This window comes from Chrysemys picta, chromosome 1 (genome assembly GCF_011386835.1).
Source record: "Chrysemys picta bellii isolate R12L10 chromosome 1, ASM1138683v2, whole genome shotgun sequence".
NCBI lineage: Eukaryota > Metazoa > Chordata > Testudines > Emydidae > Chrysemys > Chrysemys picta.
The window spans coordinates 148,233,209-148,253,886 of record NC_088791.1 but is presented as its reverse complement, the minus strand read 5'-3'; the positions used below and the strand labels follow the sequence as shown (position 1 = coordinate 148,253,886).

General features: G+C 43.1%; 1 protein-coding gene across 12 annotated transcripts in view; it reads left to right on the top strand.

The window, feature by feature from the left end:
* The window catches only part of STXBP5L (syntaxin binding protein 5L), a 398,900-nt gene that overhangs the window by 280,221 nt on the left and 98,001 nt on the right, over positions 1-20,678 (top strand). For all 12 annotated transcript variants that reach the window (XM_065586857.1, XM_005292701.5, XM_065586846.1 and 9 more), the window contains exons 14-16: positions 969-1,009; positions 12,061-12,278; positions 16,139-16,311. In XM_065586857.1, the coding sequence (XP_065442929.1) occupies positions 969-1,009; positions 12,061-12,278; positions 16,139-16,311 (432 nt within the window). The remainder of the gene's footprint in view (positions 1-968; positions 1,010-12,060; positions 12,279-16,138; positions 16,312-20,678) is intronic.

Sequence of the window (20,678 nt, the reverse complement as noted above, 5' to 3'; positions counted from 1 at the left end):
TCTTCAAAGTGATCCAGGTCTTCCTGTATAATGTTCCAATCCTCCTCTGTACTGACAATGCCTCCAAACTTTGTATCGTCAGCATATTTCATTAGCCCACGCCTACCTTTTATGCCAAGGTGATTAATGAAAATATTGAATAAAATTGGTCCCAGGATTGATCCTTGAGAAGCTCCATTAGTAACCTCCCTCCAGTCTGATAGTTCATCTTTTAGCACAACTTGTTGCCTTCTCCCATTTAGCCAGTTTCTTATCCACCTTACAATTCTTGTGCAACTCCCCACTTTCATTTAACTAATATTTTCTCATGTGGTACCATATCAAATGTTTTACTGTGATCTAGTGCGGCAGAATCTGACCCTAACGGGGGTTATATAAAATAGATCTCAAAATAAACAGTGATTTCCAAAAAGAAGGCACAGTTTTAAATAAAAACTAATTTACGGGCCACTTCAAAGAGTCTATTCTGTGATATATGTGTCATGTATTAAAAGTCTGGAAATTTCTCTTAACAATGCTTTTTAAAAAGTCTTTTATCCATGTGATCTTTTCTATTTAAAAAGGACTATTGTTAAAGTGTGTGTGAGAGCTCTCTCCTATAAAAGATTAAAAGTATTATTATGCAAAATCCTAGACAACAGTCACTTGTTTGGTAACAATAACTGTAATAACATACGGTCAATGTGTACTTCCTTTGATATGTGTGTACACTACAAATCAATTAAACTGATTTATTCTATTTACATTTGATTAATTGCCCTTCTAATATAGATATAAATTGCATCATTGCAATTGAATAGTTAACTTCAAGGTTAGACTACACTGTAAGAATGATGGAAAGGTCACCTGAGTACTGTATTATATAATAAATACAGTGACTCAGTTGTGCTGTTTGTATTTTCAATAACTGAGAAGTGAAATTATATATAGCTATATCTTGTTTTAACCAACGTTTAATTTTTTTTAAGTCATGCAGACGGATCGATAAAGTTTTGGGATGCCTCTGCCAGTAAGTTTTTAAACTTCCCTTTCTCATAGTATTAACAAATTATAGTATAACGATATTGGGAGAGGGGTTGTTATTTAAGATAGTATCCGTAGGCAAGTAAGAATAATGGGATGAAATTAAGAAAATAATCATTAGGCTGAATATCAGTAAGAAAAAATTGTGGCAGTAAGATATTAGACTGTAGAATAGTCTCCCAGAGGGAGTGGTGGAAAGGTCAGAATTTGGACATTGAATACTAAAGTGGACAAAGCACTCTAAAATATGCGGTAGGAGATAATTCTGCAGTGGATCGGGGAGTTAGGACTAGGCTGGATCTAATGGGTCTATTTCAACTCTAATTTCTATCTTTCTGTGAGTACAGTATATATTCCTACTTGTAACTGGATTTTTTTTTAAAGCTAAACCTGTAATAGTTCATCCTATTGCTCATATAATTCAAGATTCTTGACATCTGATATCAGGCTCTATATAATCTATTTAGTGTTAAAGTGAATGTACAGTGAATAATTTTTATGAGTAGGTGGACTGCTTTTGGCAAGATAAGAACCAAATCTGCACAGGTATGTTTGCACAGCATTGTGCAGTGAGCAGGAGTGAGCCTCCAAGCCCAGGTCGACAGACTTGGGTTAGCGGGGCTCATAATGTGTAGACAGCACTTTGAAGTTGTGGCTCAGGCTGGAGCTTGGCCTCTGAAGCCCACCCTCAGAGCCTGAGCCAAAACTTCAAAGCATTTTCTACACACCTATATGTTGACCTGGGGTAGGAGGCTCACTCCCATTCCCACTGCATAGACATACTCTACCAGTCTTCTCTCTGAGCTTTATGGAAAGTTCTTCCACTGCACTATCAACACACACCCTTTCAGGAAAAAGCCTCAGAAAATAGAAGAGTCCCATGTTGTGCATAGAGTGGGTCAGAAAATAAAGAGCTTGTTTCACAGAAAATTTTGACTTTTTGACAAAAAATTGTTGCTGAAAACCTAAATATTTTGGCCTAATACTGAAATATTTTAGTTCAAAATGTTGCCATAGTGCCTCATGGGAGTTGTAGTTTGGATATCTTATGCTTCCATTCTCCTTTATGACCTGAGCTTTCTGGCTTACATTTCCCATGATGCATCAGTTTCTTTCTTCTTGCTGAAGGGAGAGGTGCATCATAGTCTTTAGATATGGTGCATCATGGGAGATGTAGTCTGTCCAGAATGACAGCATAAGGTGCCTGAACTAAAATTCTCATGAGGTACTTGTAGCACTTTTATGAATCAAAATATTTCAGTTTTCAATCAGTCTTTTGGTTTGTTTGTTTTTTCCTATACATGGTATTAATGTTTTGAGGTGATTTTACTAAGTTGTTATCAACTAGACCTTAAAGTCTTTCTCAGGCAGTAGTCTTTCTCCTGTCTAGCAGCAACCTCTGCATGTGACAGGCTGGACAGGAGGAAAGGGGAGATTCTCCTTGCACTAGTAATGCAATACTGGGAGGTGAGGCTTTGTTAGATTTCTAGAATTTTACCAGATGCCCACCGAACATGCTGAGAAATTATCTTTCAATAATATATCATTTATTTTTTCAAAATGTATCAAAAAGACTCTTTCTCATGTAGGACCAGGCACATGTCCAGTTTGGAGTATATTTCTTCAGCCATTGTTGAGCAAAAAAAAAATCTGAAGTTTTAAGAAAAGAGTTTTGAAAAGAGATTTTTTTCTACTTACCTTTAACTCAGAAATGGCTGAGGGGTTTCCTTCAAGCTTTCCACAAAAATTGGCAAAGAAGCTAAGCATATATGAACTTAGCCCCAAAGGAGGATTGTTCAGAAAGTTGTAATACAGTGAAAATGGGTGCAGTAAAATATCATACGTGGTGATAAAATGAGCCTTTAGGCCAGAGGTGGGCAAACTACGGCCCGTGGGCCACATCCAGCCTGCAGACCGTCTTGCCAGGCTCTTCGAGCTCCCGGCCGGGAAGGCTAGCCCCCAGTCCCTCTCCTGCTGTCCCCCCTCCCCCACAGCTTCACCGCCGCGTGGGCAGTGCTCTGGGCGGCGGGGCAGTGCGGCAGCATGTCTGGCTCCGACCGGGCGGCGCAGTGGCCAGACATGCTGCTCTGAGCGGCATGGTAAGGGGGCCGGGGCTTGGGGGTTGGATAAGGGACAGGGAGTCCCGGGGGATGGGGAGCACGAGGCGGTTGGATGGGGCGCTGGTTCTGGGGGGGGGGGCAGTAAGGGGATGGGGAATGGGGAGGGGGTTGAATAAGCATGGGAGTCCCGGGATGCTTGTCGGGGGTGGGGGTGTGGATAGGGACCGGGGCAGTCAGGGGACAGCGAGCAGGGAGGTTGAATAGGGGGTGGGGTCCCGGAGGGCAATTAGGGGCAGGGGGGTCCTGGGAGGGGGCAGTTAGGGGACAAGGAGCCAGGGGGGTTGGATGGGTCGGGAGTTCTGAGGGGGGCAGTCAGGGGGCGGGAAGTGGGAGGGGTCAGATAGGGGGCGGTGGGCAGACTGTTTGGGGAGGCACAGCCTTCCCTACCCAGCCCTCCATACAGTTTTGCAACACTAATGTGGCCCTCGGGCCAAAAAGTTTGCCCGCCCCTGCTTTAGACCCAGCCCTGAGTATGCTGCAGTGAATAGCTGCATTGCTCCAGGGAGAAAGTTGGTGATTAGTTGTGATTCAGAGTCACAACTCTTTCTCTGGGGGGGAAAAAAAAAAAAGTGTAGTTTACTTGCTCCCTTGTGGCTGCTCTGCTGACCAGACGTTGGAAGGAGGGCAGAGCCAAGTGCTCCACCCCATCTGCCAAGAGTGAAGAGAGTAGTAGTATGTGCACAACCTTTTCTCACCCTTCTGCACTTGGGCCACACTGCAGGGAATGTTAACATGGCCATGTAAGATAGAAAAGAGCTCCCTGCATTGCCGTGTTAGGCTGGGTCACAGTCTGCCCCATATGACGTATGTAACACCGTGTGTGTGTATGTATTTTATTGTACATATGTAAACTTAATTATAAAGGAGGAGATTTTCAAAGGCACAAATGGGAGTTAGGCATCCATTCCCATTGGTTTTCAATGGTACTAAGGCACATAAGGTACAAATTTTAAAAGTGTCTGAGTGATTTAGAAGCCCAAGTTCCATTTTAAAAAGTGACTTTGGCACTTAGGGGCTTATGCCTCAATGAAAGTCAATGGTACTTAGTCTCCCAAGTCACTTAGGCACTTTTGAAAATGTTACCCATAACAGCCCGTTGTGCTTCGAAAATTTCCCAATGTTAGCAAATAAACTTTGATGGATGTTGTATCATTGTGGGTTGGGCTAAACCTCTTTGTTATGGCTTGGGCATAATCACCACCTTGCATTCCAGGATGAATATAAAGTTGTAATAGAATGCTAAACTGTATTATACTGTTCAGCCACTAGGTGGTGCTGTGTATAACATACCTTACTTAAGCTAACATTAGCCAGACCTGGCAGACCACTAAAGGATCATACAGTGAACACATCTAGTGTGTATATCTCTGAGAAGTAAGATCTGTAATAAGACTATATCTCATACAGAATCCTGACCTGCTAATAGCAGCCCGGCAACCTCCCATGTAGAAGAAGCTGCTGCTGCCGATAGATCAGGATGGTGGCTGACCTATTGGTCTGCAGTTAAAGCCACTGAGAATAACAAAACAGAAAAAGCCAAAGAGAAGCATGGGAGAAGAAAGAAAGTTGTGGACATCTGCAAATCCCTCATCTATTTACATTTTTACAATAAGTCACTGAAGCAAACTGACTCTTATACATCAACTACAATGGGGACTCCAGCAACAACAACATGACATAGTGTCAGAAGTAAACTAGTGCCAGAGGAGAATGAACAGAAAAAACAAAGCAACAAAAGTTGCAAACAGAAGGAATAAAGCAACAAAGATTTTAGGATTTCATCAACAGGCATTCTTCAATGCCCCAGAGAACTTTAGCTTTGACAAACCTTCACAATGGCCAGACTGGAAGCAATATTTTGCAAGATTTTGAATTGCTACAAAGCTCCATCAGGAATCTGGAGATATTCAGGTATCTTTAATTTATGCTATGGTGAAACAGGCAGAGCATATCTTTAAATCCTTTGACTTTACTGAAGACAATTGCAAACATGGCTATGAAAGGGTTCTGGCTATGTTTGATGAAGACTTTATGCCTCAGAGCAGTGGTTCTCAACCTATTAATAATTGTGAGCCGTATATGTGGCCCATAGTATGTTACCTGGGCCACAGGTTGAGAACCACAGCACCCCCCAACCCTCCCCACACACACTGCTATGCCCAGCAACCCCAGCCCAGAGATCCCTCCACAGAATGGGGCCAGGAGCAGAGCCCTGGTGGCGGAGCTGGGTGGCAGGGACCCCGATCTCCGGTGTGCGGGGCCAGGCAGCAATCCCAACCCTGGACCTTGTTGTGTGGGGCCGAGCGGCAGCCCGACCTGGACTCTGCCATGTGGCAGCCCAGGCCCTGGACTGTGCCGCCCTTTAGCACACATCTGGGCCGCAGCTGTGTGCAATTGGACCACGTGTGGTCCGCGGCCCATGGGTTGAGAACCACTGCCTCACAGTAATGTGGTTTATGAAGAACAGGTTTTCACCAAAGAATTCAAGAACCAAGGGGAAAAGTTGAATGTTTTATAAGAGCTCTTCATGCATTGGCTGGAAACTGTGATTTTGGTACTACAGAACATAAAATATCAGAAACAGGCTGGTTATTTTGTTAACAGATAAATATCTTTCACAGCAGATGCAACTGATGACAGATTTAACCCTAGCCATAGCTATATAGATAGCAAAGTAGACTGAACTAGTCAAACAGCGGAATGAAAGGCAGGGGAGCAACTTAAATAACTTGAAACTAACTTAGAAGTTGTAAGCAGACACTTGAGTGCTAAAAGTCATTATCATAAAACCCCTGAGGCAAGGAGAGAGCTCCTAGGCTGACAGACAAATGACAGCGTACATGCACAATGTATGGAAAAGTTATATCCCAAGAGAAGGCGCATGTTCAGCCAGAGGTGCAAGGTATAATGTACTTTGCGGCTGTTTGCCACACCAAAGCAGTCAGGGAGTTGACACATATTAAGACAATCAAGAGCCATTGTTTCTGGGATCCATCACTAGTGACAATACTGAACCTGCTTGGAGAGTGAAACTAAATATTCATGGCAAGACTTTTGACTTTAAAATTATTTCAGGAGCTGACATCACAGTCATCTCAGAAGGGACTTACAGTCACCTTAAACCCTTCCCAGAGATGACATTGCCTGACACAGTTCTGACAGTATTCTGAACTGCATGGGCTAGGGTGACCAGATCACCCAAGTCAAATATCGGGACGTGGCGGGGGGGGGGGGGGTGTGACGCGGGGGGGGGGGGGGGCGTGGCCAAAAAAAACCCCACACACCTTCCTCCACAAGCGCTGGAGGGAGGCCCGGGAGACTCAGGGGAAGCGAGACTCAGGGGAAGCGCGGGGCCGGGGTGAGTAAGAGTCCGGCCTGGTTCCGAGCAGGCAGGACTCAGTTGGGTGGTAGGGAGAGGAGGGGGGCAGCCCGCGGGGCCAGGCGGTGGGGCTGTTCTCACCCCCAGGCAGCGCGACTCGGGAGCAGCCGCTGCTGCAGCTCCCACTGCCGCGGGGGGAGGAAGCGGCCATGGCGCTTGGCAGCTGCGGCTCTGGCGCCCCCGAACCCCCCGAGCCGGGGCCTGCTGCGGGGACCCAGTAGCGCGCACGCTGCGCCCAGCCCAGCCCAGCTCCTGGCCAGTCGCGTCTGGGCTGCTGCCCAGCTGGTGCTATCGCGCGGCGGCCCCAGAGTGGGGGCAGCAGGCCCCAGCCCCCCCGTCCCGCAGGGGAACGAACGGGGCTGGGCTGCCGATGCCTCCACCCCGGGGCTGCCGCACGATAGCATCAGCTGGGCAGCAGCCCAGACGCTGGCCAGGGGCTGGGCGCAGCGTACGCGCTGCTGGGTCCCTGCAGCAGGCCCGGGGGGTTCGGGGGCGCCAGAGCCGCAGCCGCCGAGCGCCATGGCCGCTTCCTCCCCCCGCGGCAGTGGGAGCTGCAGCAGCGGCTGCTCCCGAGTCCCGCTGCCCGGGGGGGAGAACAGCCGCGGGCCGCCCCCCTCCTCTCCCTACCGCCCGACTGAGTCCTGCCTGCTGGGGACCAGGCCGGACTCTTACTCACCCCGGCCCCGCGCTCCCTCTGAGTCTCGCTTCCCCTGCGTCTCCCGGGCCTCCTTCCAGCGCTTGCGGAGTGGGGAGGAATGGTGAGCCCGGGGAAGAGGCGGGGATTCGGGGAGGGAGCCAATCGGGGGAGGAGGGGGCGGGGGCGGGGCGGGGGGCGGGGGGGGCGCGAGCACTTCCGGGCTCCAGGCTCTGGAGCATTTCCTTGTTTGTCCAGTGTCCCGACCGCACGTCGGTCGGGACGCAGGACAAACAAGGAAATATCGGGACAGTCCCGATAAAATCGGGACGTCTGGTCACCCTAGCATGGGCCAGTTCATCATAGAAACAACTTACTAAGACAAAAGCTATGCATTCACTGTGCATGGAATCACAATGTAGCAGCTATGATGGCCCTAATTGATAAAGGGGGAAGAACTCAATAAAGGATTTGGTGCTACTGGACTTTTGAAAGGCGATCCAGTACAAAACAACTTAAGAGAAAAAGCTGAGCCATACAGTGTACAAACTCCCCTACCAGAGAAACCTCGAAAGAGATTAGCTGCAGATTTATGTGAATTCAGAGGACATCATTATCTGGTCAGGTGGACTCTTTTTCCAGGTATATAGAAATAATGAACTTGAAAGACATAACGTGCCGCAGTGATATCAAGAAACTGAAGTGCACTTTGGCTCATTTCAATATTCCAGAACAACTAGTGATAGACAACAGACTACAATTCACTACAGCAAAATGTAAGTTCTGAATTAAATATGATTTTGATCATATTACTAGCAGCCCACATGACCCAGAAGCAAATGGAGAAGCTGAGAGAGCTGTGCAGACAGCCAAGAAAATCCTACAGAAGGAGGATCCATTCCTTGCTGTTCTGAGTTACTGATCAACACCAACTGCAGCTACTAGATATAGTCCAACACTACTCTGATGGGAAGACAACTCAGAACTACTGTTCCGACTTTGAAAAGGAATCTATCTCCTAAGTGGCCAGACATGTTAAAAATAGCCAAATCCGATAAAAAGAATAAAAGAACTGCCGGATCTAGAACTTGGTTACCATGTTCGTGTCTAATTGGACGAAGACAAAGGATGGACATTGAGCACTCAAATCATATGTGAATGAGACTGATAGTGGAGAGTTCAACAAAAAACAATCAACATATACAGTTTGTTCATCTGAAAGGACAATTAACAGAACAAACTCTTCAGATGGTGGATGCAGAACAAGAAGAAGACTCAGAGATTCCAAACCAACCACAGCCAGTCATTGCAACCTATGGAATGCCAGATGACCAAGTTGTTACATGTTCAAGTAGAAAACCAGTATGATTCAGAGACACTTAACAGACTGACATGTACTTAACTTCAAAGGTAGTGTGATGGTGTATATTTTGTAAATGATAGGAATGTAGAACTTAAAGGGGGAGATGTAATGGAATGCTAAACTGTACTATACTAGGTGGCACTGTGTGTAAAATATCTTATTTAAAGCTAACCTTTGCCATACCTGGCAATAAAGGATCATACGGTGAATACATCTGGTATGTATCTCTCTGAGAAGTAAGCTATGTAGTCAGTTTATATCTGATGCAGAAGCCTGACTTGTGAGGAGCAGTCCTACAGCCTCTCATATATAAAAATAATATGACAGATGTGGCTGAAATAAGAGCAGTCTCCAAACAAAAAACACAGGTACATGTATCTGCCCAAAACAAAGATTAATACATGGCTGCCCAAAATTTTGAATGAACTGGGCAGAGGGGTTCACTGGGTATTGTCTGACACACAGAGAGAGAGAGACATCCTGAACAAGCACAGTGTGTGACCATAAGAGAAGCCTAGTGGGAAGGCTTTTGGGTCTGGTGCTGGCTGAAGAGGTTTGGGGCGATAAGCAAAATAAACTATCTCCTTTTGTTTGGTTCCTCCTGCATTCAGAAAAACAGGATTTTGTTCATTCCTTGTAAATAAACAAGATTTCATAAAAGAAAATAGCTGACTACATAATCAATTTCTCCTTTTAACTTGAACGACTGACAACACCCCAAATTTGGCAAATTGTGTGGGTCAAAAGGGGTAAGAGTAAGGTTTGATGGCTATGCCTGTTCACTGTTTCTTAAGCACAAAGTGTGTACATTCTCTGTGCAAGTATGGTATAATTGCTGGTGTAAAACCATGCAATTTAGCCTTGTGGGATCCCAAAATACTTAACATATACTGTACTTGTGAACCAATCTACCGGTGCTGTAATGCAGCCTCTTTTAGGGGATTTATGTAGAAACACAGTAGCCCTTTTGTTTCCATTGGTGGACCTGATACCACTTTCAGTAACTGGGGGAAGGGTTTGTGTTCTTTTCAGGAACATATATGTTTATATGTTGGGGTTGAGGGTTGTTATCCTTTTAGCAGGGAATAAGCTTAAGTGACTAGAAGCTATTTCTTGTAGTTACTATGGCAATATAAGTTGAAGCTGTGTCTTAGAAGTGAAAGGCTTTGGGCCTGGGCCTGGGCGCTCCTCAACACCCAAGCTTCCACTAAAGCCAATGGAATATGCCAGTGGTCAGCTGGGGTCTGGCTCTTAATCCTAGAACTGGGCAAAATTTTTCAGATTATTATTATAATTTTTTTTTGGCCAAAAAATGCATATTCAGATTGACCAAAACATTTCGCAAATTTGTGTATAATTTACTGAATTCTTTTGGTCAAAAAAAAGGGGGGGGAGGAAGGGGAATTCCAGAAAAGTCTAAATGTTTTGTTTTGACATTTTCAAAACAAAATGTTTTGATTTTTCAATTTGAAATGGCTCTTTGTTTTGAATTTTGCTTCAATTTTATTTTAAAAAAGATTTAAAAAAAACAGAACTTGAAAATGAAACAAACATTTTGTTTAGGATCAAACCAGACATTTCATTCAACTCAAAACAATTTTTGTTCAATTTTTTGGTTTGGACACCAAATTGAAAAATGTGTTATTTCCACAACACTTCTTAGTCCTGCTTCTTAAATACATGCTTTGCTTGCTGTGCCTGTGTTTAAGGTTTTCTGGTTACGAAGTTTTAGTAAAAATGATCTTAATACAGTTTAAGGTTTTGTTTGATGATTCATCACAAACATTTATGTGAGCCCGAGGATCTTCAAAGATACAAAGTACTCTGCCTTTAGGCACTGGTTAGTTATCCTGTATTTTCATCTCAAACCACAGTGTGTTGAGAGTGCAGAATTGCTAAGCCACTGAAGCAATTTTCAAAATTCAGCCTTGCTCATGACCCATTTCACTATTTCTCATTTGCTTAGAAATAGGTGTTATCTGGTCCTGCACAGGTGTACAAGGGGAAGAAAGACTCAGGGAGTCTCTCCTTGTTCCTGTGGTGCCCCTGACCAGAGACCAGGTACAACTGTGATTCTTGCAGCCCTGGTATGCACAGACGATAAGAGTCTAGCTCTAAGGACAGCACTGGACTCCCCAGAAGTCTGAGGTGGGCTCCATGGCCTCTTTCCACCGCATCAAAGGCCAGCAGAGCAATACTGGTACTGGAGGAACAGATGATATAACCTGCAAACGAGTAACAGGTCTGAGTTTCCTAGGATTCACAGAGGCAGTGGCCTGATTTGCCATTTGTCCTGAACCTTGTGTAGTCATTAACACCAGGGCCAAGTGAATGCAAAATAAGTGTAAAACAATACCATATCAGAATGGCAGTGTTTTACACCCACTTAATCTGGTGTAAATGTCTACACAGGGTGCAGAACAATGGTAAATTGAGCCCTCCTCATCCCCAACCTACAATATAGACAGTGGCTTAAAGCTGCAGTCTTACTTTTGGATGCTGCATTAAAAGCACCAGTGTCTTAAAAGAATTTTTCACAAAGCATAAAATACACTTCATACTTGAGGAATCAACAGGCCTGATGCTCTTTTTCTTGCACCAGTGTTAATCAAAAGTAACTCCATTGAAGACAATGCAGTTATACTGGTGTAAAACTAATATGGGTAGAGAATGAGACCCTAAAATTGCACCTCACTCCAAATCTGAGCCTGACAGTGGAAACATTTCAGGAAAATATGGTTGCTATGTTTTTTCTCCATAATCCACACTGATGTAAAAGATTTTGCAAATAGAATAGAACGTGGTTAGTTGTAGCACATTTCATACCTTTTAGATTGTAATGTTTTTGGGACGGGGGCCATGAGCAGCACAGTCCTGACTGGGGCTTCTGGACATTACCAATCTATATAACGCTATAAATATAAAACACTAACATATAAAAATGCTGTAAATATTAAATTATTATTTCATAGCTAAGATATTCAAAGCATTTTACAACATAATGAATCAAACAGCAATGATTCTGAAGACAGAGCAACCGTTGTGTTATCACACAGCCTTGGAGCTGGCCAGGTCACCAGAATTATCTCCTATTTTTTCCCCTGAAAGTGCCATGGGATCTCTAATTTCTACCAAGACAACAATTACAGACAGGCAAAAGAGACACCAGTTTAATATCTCATAGGGAAGATAGCACCAACAATGCAGCATGCAGTGCAGCATCTCCCCAGTATTGCACTGCAACATCAGTATTGAGTAAGTGCCTAAGTCTAGGTGTGTGTCTGAAACTCATGACTTTTGCCTTTCTGGTCCAGAAAAGTGAGTGCTAACAATGACCCATATACAAATATCCATTACTGGAAATATGAAACATAAAGCTTAACATTACTCTCTATTATTCTGTTAAGTTGAGCCTTCATATCATGTTATACTATGTCATGACTGAAAAACAGTAGCAGCTAAGACACCTTATAACTAGAGGTGAGGTATAGGTTTGTTTAATGTTAAACAATAATTGTAGATATGTTGTAATATTTTGCAGTAACTCTACAGATGTTGTACAAGTTAAAAACCTCAAAAGTGTTTGAAAAACAGAAGCTAGGGGAAGGAAAACCAACAACTGAGATTGTAGAAGAAGATCCTTTTGCCATTCAGATGATGTACTGGTGCCCTGAAAGCCGAATATTCTGTGTGGCGGGAGTCTCTGCATATGTTATTGTTTACAGATTCAGCAAACACGAAGTGAATACTGAAATAGTGGTAAGTTATTAAGAATTTTGCTCACATATGATGTTGATTGAAAAGAGTAAATAATATAAGCCATCGTTTTCAAATTTGAGTGCCTCGTGTGAGGCTGCTCAATCCATAGTTATGTACCTAAATAAAACTTCTATTAAGCTTTCTAAGTATAAATTTAGGAGCATTCATGTTTAAACGTTGTGGGTGAAATCTTAGGGCCACTGATGCCAATTGCAAAACTCACATTGATTTTAGTGAGGCCAGGATTCCAACCTTTCGCAATAGGAATAAAATATAGTAATAAGTCAAGACTTAGGCTGTTTCCAAGCCATCAGGATGGGTCTGTGTTTTAGTTGCTTGCTCCAGAAATACTTGGTGCGGTGTCATATGTGTTTTTATCATCCAAGGTACATTTTGGCACCCAAGAACAGACCAAATATTCTCAGTAAATAATTTTACACTAATATACAAGATAAGTTATCTGTGCTGCTTTGATACTAAACATTAATTTATTTCATTGTATGATAATATCACTCTCTTTTAACTCAGGAGTTTGAAGGCTTTATTTTAGTTTATCTTCATAGTGCTTGTAATACAAAAGAACCTAATATTTTCCAGTCTTTGACAAAGTAAAAGTGTTGTTTTTTTTCTGGTTTAATATATTTTAATCAACTAATGCTGACTTTGTTTCTGCAACGAAGTGGCAGATGATTTATATCTAAACGGTCAACATTATTGTCACGAATATTGGGCTAACTGCCCCTCTGACCCTTCCTGGTCCCTTCGAGTGCATCTCCCTCAGGTTTCAGGTCGTAAGCTTTCACCTCTGTGAATCATTCAGGGCATGGCTACACTTGCAGATGTAGAGCCATCTGGGAGTTAAACCAGCCTTCGGAGACCGCAGCAGGGAAAATGCTGCCGTGTTTTTAGGGTGTCAGCTGGAAACGCATTGGTATGGCCACATTAGCAGCTCTTGCAATGCCACAAAGAGCAGTGAATTGTGGTAGCTATCCCAGCGTGCAAGTGACTGCAACATGCTTTTCAAATGGGGGGTGTGTGTGGAGTGTGACAGGGAGTGTCTTGTGTGTATGTGGGAGGAGAGACAGTGTGTTTTGGGGTGCAGAGAGTGTGTCAGCATGCTGTCTTGTAAGTTCAGACAGCAGTAGACTCCCCTCCCCCATCTCTCTCTCTCTCACACAGCATTCCACAGCAATGGTTTGCTTTGTCCCGGAGCAGATAAGCATGCTGGCTATCAGAAACGGAGCTTTGAAAGGGGATATCCACATTCCTGCAGCTGAGTTCAAAACAATGACAAGAGTGGCCACTTGACTTCAGGCGATTATGGGACGTTTCCGGAGGCCAGTCACAGCACAGTAATGCAACACCTCATTCACGCTGACACCCGGGCATTTCAGCCAGGGCGCAGCAAGCTTTATGCTTCTCGTGGAGGTGGATTACCAGGAGTGCTCCAGCTGCAGAGTCCAGGCGCTCTACCTACCTTGGCAGTGAGGACGCGTCAGAGGTTAGGGCGCCTGGGGCTGCTTTAATGCGCTCTAACTTGCAAGTGTAGCCAAGCCCTCAGTTCTCCCACTCTCAGACTGGTCTTTGGGCTGCAGTCTCCAGATTCTACCCATGATTATCTCAGCAGATCTAACTTAGTCTCAGCACCTGGAGTTCTGTTCCCTCTGATAACAATGACCAGTGGTTAATAGAGTGACCAAACAGCCTTCCTAAACCAACATATTATTTAGTTAGAACCACAGCATTATAGAGAAAACAAATCTTAAAACAATAATCCAGCCTCTATGCATGCCTGCACCTCCCTAAGGCTTACCATTCCCTGGATCTGGGGAAGGTCCAGCTTCTTCAGACTCCTTCCCCAGAGTCTCCCTCTGTTTCAACCTGTCCACTGGACAGCTCCTAACAACTGATTCTCCTTCTTCCCCTGAGAGGGTTTTTTAATGTTCAGGAGCTCCAGGCTCCCATCCTGACAAAACTGCGGTGTCAATTTGGTCTGGATCCTGGGAGTGTGCCATTGTGCTGTAATTACCTGCCCCCCTCCCCTACCCATGTTTTTTGGGAGGTTTGCTTATTTCTAGTTATTGTGTCACTTTCATGTTTGATTTTCCCATAGCACCCTATTAAGCTAGATCAATACATTCTTGCAGGAAAGTCATACCACTCAATACACAATAAAATTACTTCACTGACCACATCACATACAATATTCATAACATTATTATATCTCAGTATTCTTAGATGATTATGTAGGAGCGCCATATCTGCCACACTTGTTACATACTTTATTTCCCTACCTTTCTGTTTTTCAGCTAAATTGTCACAAGGAATGAATGACATTTTGCTGAATGTAATAATCTGTGCACATTCAATATTCCATATCTCAAATTTTGTCTCCAATTTAGAACTGTTTACATGAATAATTCTTTTGTGAAGGGCTGTTTCACCATAGTCTCTTATACAGATGGCACATCCAGTCAGGTCTGCTGAATTTTGGGCACCGCCATCTCCACCAACGCCTCTCCTCTGCCTTCCTTCATCAGTTGTACCTTCCTCTGGCTCAGACACACAGCTCTTCACTCCAGATCAGTAGTTTCTCTGTAGAAAGAATAGGTTTCCAGGTGGTGGTATAGGCATATCATAAGGCTCTTTTTTCCATTTTGCCACATGAAACTATTCCTTCCTGATCATGCTGACTCTCCCCTTATGGGTACACAGAGGATGTCCAGCTGACATGGGATCCAAGATCACTTCTAAGTGGCTCCGCAGCAAGCTTCTGAGGAAAGGGGCTTGTGACATTTTCCACTCTACCAGTAGCATCAGTCCTTCCCTGGTATGGCTCCTTGACCAACCTTTTGAGGAGATCTGCAGGGAACAGCGTGCCTTTCTTTGGAAATACAGAGAAAGGTCATTGAATGAGGTGATGGGAATCTCCAGTAAACCCCCAGCAGGGGATGCCTTTGCAAGATACCCAAAAACAAATTGGCAAGACATACCCCATTCTGCGACCTCTGGATCTTCCACTTCCACATAGATCTGATGTCCAATTCAGCAGAGCAGTCCTGCAGTCACTATTTAGTTAGTATTTCTCAGAACCACCTCCTGGATGGTCATTGCTGCTTCTTAATCTCTCCAGAATAAGGATCCATTTGGACAGTTCACAAAGGAGAAAAATCAATAACTTCCCTTGGTAACTGTGGTTCTCCACGATGGTTGCCCATATTGATTCATACTTCCTGCCAATCTTCCCCTTGCCCATGAAGTCTTGGGTTAAGGTTTCCTGAATTAGGGAGAAGAAATGCAGGATGATTATGCCCACATCCTCTTTCACATCCTGGGAACCTAGAGTGAGGGGGAAGGATGGAGCAATCCACTGGACAATGATTGCTAGAAGCTTCTGAGCTCACGTGCCAGAGATGTGGTTTTCCAATGAGCAAGAACCTTATGTTATCTCATTGTGATTGCCTGACTCTTGTCTGTGGACAAGGGAAGATCACCCATCAATGCCATCAGCATGTCAGTTCTGTGCTGTGCGCTAGATTTCCCTCTTCATAGGAAGTGTTAGCAATCTCTATTTGTAGGGGCCCCAGTTGCCCTCAGTCTCTTTCACCAGCCAGAAAAGGCCCGAGTCACAGTTATTGGTGGAAGAATACAGCTGGGTATTTCCCTACCAACTTGGGGACAGATGGATTGTTTTCAGATGCTGGTATTGAGATGTTAATGAGTAACCATCTCTAATAGCAAAAAGCAATGATAAATGTGCTTTTATTGTTAGAAACGGAATTAGTGTTATCTATTTAAAAGCAATGAAGTCTAAGTAGCTCATTTTAATAAATTGTAACTTAGATTTTTATTTACTTCAGTCATTAGAGGTGCGACTTCAGTATGACGTAGAAGATATCATTACTCCTGAACCAGAAATAATTCCTCCGTTTCCTGATGCCTCATCCCAACTTCCTTCCTTAAAGAGCCTTTCAGGCAGTACCAACACTGTGGCATGTGAAGGAACGATGAAGGACAGTATCCCATGTCTTAGGTAAAGTAATGCACTTATTTAAAGACTTACCCTTCCAAAATGCATTCTACTCATTCAAATAAATCATATTTAACAACTTATTAATGAATTGGAAAAGGAGGATAAACAATATGTTAATATAATTCATAGATGATACTAAACTGGAATCTGTGGCAAACAGCAGTGAGATAAATAATATAAAGGGGTTTAAAATGGTTAGAAATAGAAATATTTAATATAAATTATTAAATGAGACAAAGACAATTTAATACATCAGGGGAAAATAATCTGAAATAAAGATTAGGAAGACACTTGATAAGCAATTACGCCAAAGAAGACTTTGTGTTGAGAGAGGCCTATAAATTAGATCTGGACTTGTAAACTGATGAGAGTGCAAAAAAAAAAAGAAGTCCAAAATTTTGAACTGAAAACAAACAAGCATCTCAGCATGCATCAGCCTTTAGTTTACAGAGGAAAGTATTGTCTTTTGTGTTGACAAAGTGATCTCCATAAAAGAGTCATGTCCAAAACTACCAGTATGTGCACTTCTTCTGGTATGGAGCTACGATCTTCCTTTGAGGAAAAACTTGTATGTATTTATAGAAGAAAACTATGTATTTATAAAACAATAATAAAAAGCATAAAGGTAATAACATGAGATAGACGTGGAGTTACTGGCTTAATATCGGGGGAGCAAACTAGTGGAATGTGGTCTAGATGAAGTTAGTATTAGCTGGATGTACAAGTGGTTGAAAAACCGTAATCAAAGCGTAGTCATTGATGATTTGCTGTCAAATTGGGAGGACATATCTAGTGGAGGCCTGCAGGGGTCTGTCCTGTGTTTGGTACTATTCAATATTTTCATTAATGACTTGGATAATGGAGTGGAAAGTAGGCTTATAAAATCTTCGGATGACACCAAGCTGAGAGAGGTTGCAAGCACTTTGGAGGACAGGATTAGAATTCAAAAGGACAAATTGCAGAATTAGTCAGAAATCAACAAGATGAAATTCAAGAAAAGTGCAAAGTACTACACTTGGGAAGGAAAAATCAAATGCACAGCTACAAAGTGACTAGCTGGTAGTACAGCTGAGAAGGATCTGGACATTATAGTGGATCACAAATTGAATATGAGCCAACAATGTGATGTAGTTGCAAAAAAAGCTAATATAATTATGGGGTGTATTAATAGGAGTGCCATATATAAAACCCAGGAAGTAATAGTCCCACTCTACTCTGCACTGGTGAAGCTTCAGCTGGAGTAGTGTGTGAAGTTCTGTGTGCCACACTTTAGGACAGATGTGAACTAATTGGAGAGAGTCCACAGGAAAGCAACAAAAATAATAAAAGTTTTAGAAAACCTGATTTATGAGGAAAGGTTAAAAAAGCTCAATGTGTTTAGTCTTGAGAAAAGAAGAGTGGTGGTGGACCTGGTAACAGACTTCAAATATGTTAAGGACTGTTATCAAAAGGATGGTGATCAATTGTTCTCCATGACCATGGAAGGTAGGACAAGAAGTATGGGCTTAATCTGTAGGAAGGAAGATTTAGATTAGATATTAGGAAAAACTTTCTGTTTATAAGGATAGTTGAGCATTGGAATAGGCTTTCAAGGGAAGTTGTGGAATTTCTATCAGAGGTTTTTAAAAACAAGTTAGATGAACACCTTTCAGGGATGGTCTAGGTATACTTGATTCTGTCTCAGCCCAGGGGTCTGGACTAGACGACCTCTCAAGCCCCTTCCAGCCCCACATTGCAGAGATCAATGTTTATTTTTATTTTAGTGCATTCATAATTACTTTAAATATTATTAAATATGTCTCATTTTGTTTCAAAATCAGTTTAAATAAACAGTGACTGACAGCTCTGTCTTTTGGGCTCCTGAAAGTAATGTTTTAGAACATAGAAACATCATCTAATTAGCATAAGAAAAGATATGTTCTTTATACATATGTGGCTGTATTCACTTTGGCACCCATCAGTCCATCCTTATTCAACAAAGCAGATGAACTTTAAGAAGGTGCTCACTCTCACTGATGTCAGTGGGAGACGCAATGGAAAAAGGAAAAAAACAAAAAAACAACCCAGGGTGATATCCTGGCCCCACAGAAGTCAGAGAGTTTTGCCATTAACTTCAGTGGGGCTAGGACTTTACTCTGAGGTGTTTTGTTGTTTGTTTGGTTGTTTTCCATGGTTTGAACTTCTCTGTCACTATGAAGCATTTCCATGAACGTAATATATATTTGAAAAGATTTTTTGATACTAGAAACGTTAGGCTCTTATTTCAAAATGTGAATGGAAAAAAATTATGTATTTGAAAAAATCAGAGAAGTGATGAGAATATTGAATAGTGAGGTTCCTGTGAAGGCTGTTAGAACACAATAACATTTCCAGAACTGCCTTGGTGGAGTCTTTGCTTATTTGAGAGAGCAATGTCATCACTGTCATAAAAAAGTAGCTGTAATAATAACAAGACTCTGTTTCCAGACTTCCAATGTCTCTTCAACATCCAGTTGTCTTTGTCAACGTCCTGGAAACATGCTGGGGGGAGAGGGGGCTCCAGCTCACTCGGCCCCTGTCCCCAGCAGATGGGGCGGTAGCTGGCAGCCCCCCACCCAGGTCCTGCAGCCGGGGACAGGGACCGAGCAAGCTGGAGTACCTCTTCCCCCCCAGCATGCTTGGCTCCTGTCCCCGGCAGCTGAGCCCGGGCAGGGGGTGGGCCGCTGCTGACTCCTAGACAGGCTCTCCTAGGCAGAAGCGGCTCCGTCCACTCCCCGCTCAGCTGCCAGGGAGAGCGGCCAAATGTGCTGGAGGGGAGGCACAGGGAGAGAAGGAAACATCCCCTCTCTTCCCGCAGGTACTGTGGAGCGCAGAGAATGCTGAGGCCCCAGGCTGAGCAGGTCACCAGCCAGAGGAGAAACATGAAGCAGTCATGTGTCCTGCCCTTTAACTTGTGCCCCCCCAGTATGGGGAGGCACCAATCATCTATGCGTTCCAGCATGTTTGGGCTCCACCTGTTAGGGATTCCAATCTGTTCTGCGCTCAACATATTAGGGATCAGTCACACTGGCTCAATAATAGCAAGGTTCCATAGCTTCTCAGAATCATTTTTCACTTTTGACTTTGTGTGGTTCCAATTCTTTGTTGTAAATTAGAGCAAGACAGGTTTCAAATGAGACTGTAACAGTAGTGCCATCAGCCTGTAATCGGTCAAATGCCTCTGAAACAGTCTTCAATTACTTTTCTAAGTTTAGTTCCTCTCTGTAGAGAAATGTCTGTTCAGAAATCTCTCCATTATGGTCATATACTTCATAGTTTGTTAAACTAACATATTAAATGGAAGAATCTCCTTGGGGACAGGCTGGCTAGAGTAGTCAGGAGCGGATTAAACTAATAGCAAAAAGGGAAGGTAAAAAGAGGGAAAATGTGAGCATTTAGCCCAAATTTGAGATGTTGAGAACAAAATTAATCAAGGAACCAAAGAACATGATGAGAAGAAATTCTTTAATTGCCTATACAATAATGCTAAGAGCCTGGCTAACAAACGAGGAATTGGAATTGCTCACTTGATCTAGCTGATTTTATTGAAACATGGTGGGATGTTCTCACAATTAGAATGTTAAAATCAATGGTTCTAACCTATTTAGAAAGGATCAAGTGAGCAAAGGGGGAGTGGGAGTGGCACTTTTTCATCAAAAATGGCATTACCTGTTTCTGAGTCATTGATAACTTGGAAGAAAATTATCTTGAATTCTTATGGATCAATGTCCTAACAGATAAAGCACAAAATGGGGTACTAGTAGGTGTTTGCTACAGACCAACAAATCTCATTAGAGAACAGGATAAGCACCTCCTTACACACCTATCTATAATGTGTAGGGGGAAAAACTGTGTGATCATGGGAGACTTCAATCTGAGTGGCATAAACTGGAGGTCTCGTGCTGGCAATACTAAAACATCCGTGGAATTACTAAACATTATAGATGACAAGTTCCTAACTCAAAAAGTGCTGCAGCCTAAATGGGGGAATTCTGTATTAGACCTTATCTTAACGGATAAAGAAGTTAATGGTAGCTTAGGTACAAGTGATTATGACTTGATCACATTTATAATGTCAAGCAGAGTAAAGTCTAGCCAGCAATATATACACTTGGTGCTTTAATAGGGCCAATTTTCCAAAGCTGAAAACAATTGTGAGCCAAATCAGCTAGGAGAAAGAATATATGATAAATATGATCATAGAACCATCAGGGTTGGAAAAGACCTCAGGAGGTCATCTAGTCCAGCCCCCTGCTCAAAGCAGGACCAATCCCCAACTAACTCATCCCAGCCAGGGCTTTGTCAAGCCTGACCTTAAAAACCTCTAAAGAAGGAGATTCCACCACCTC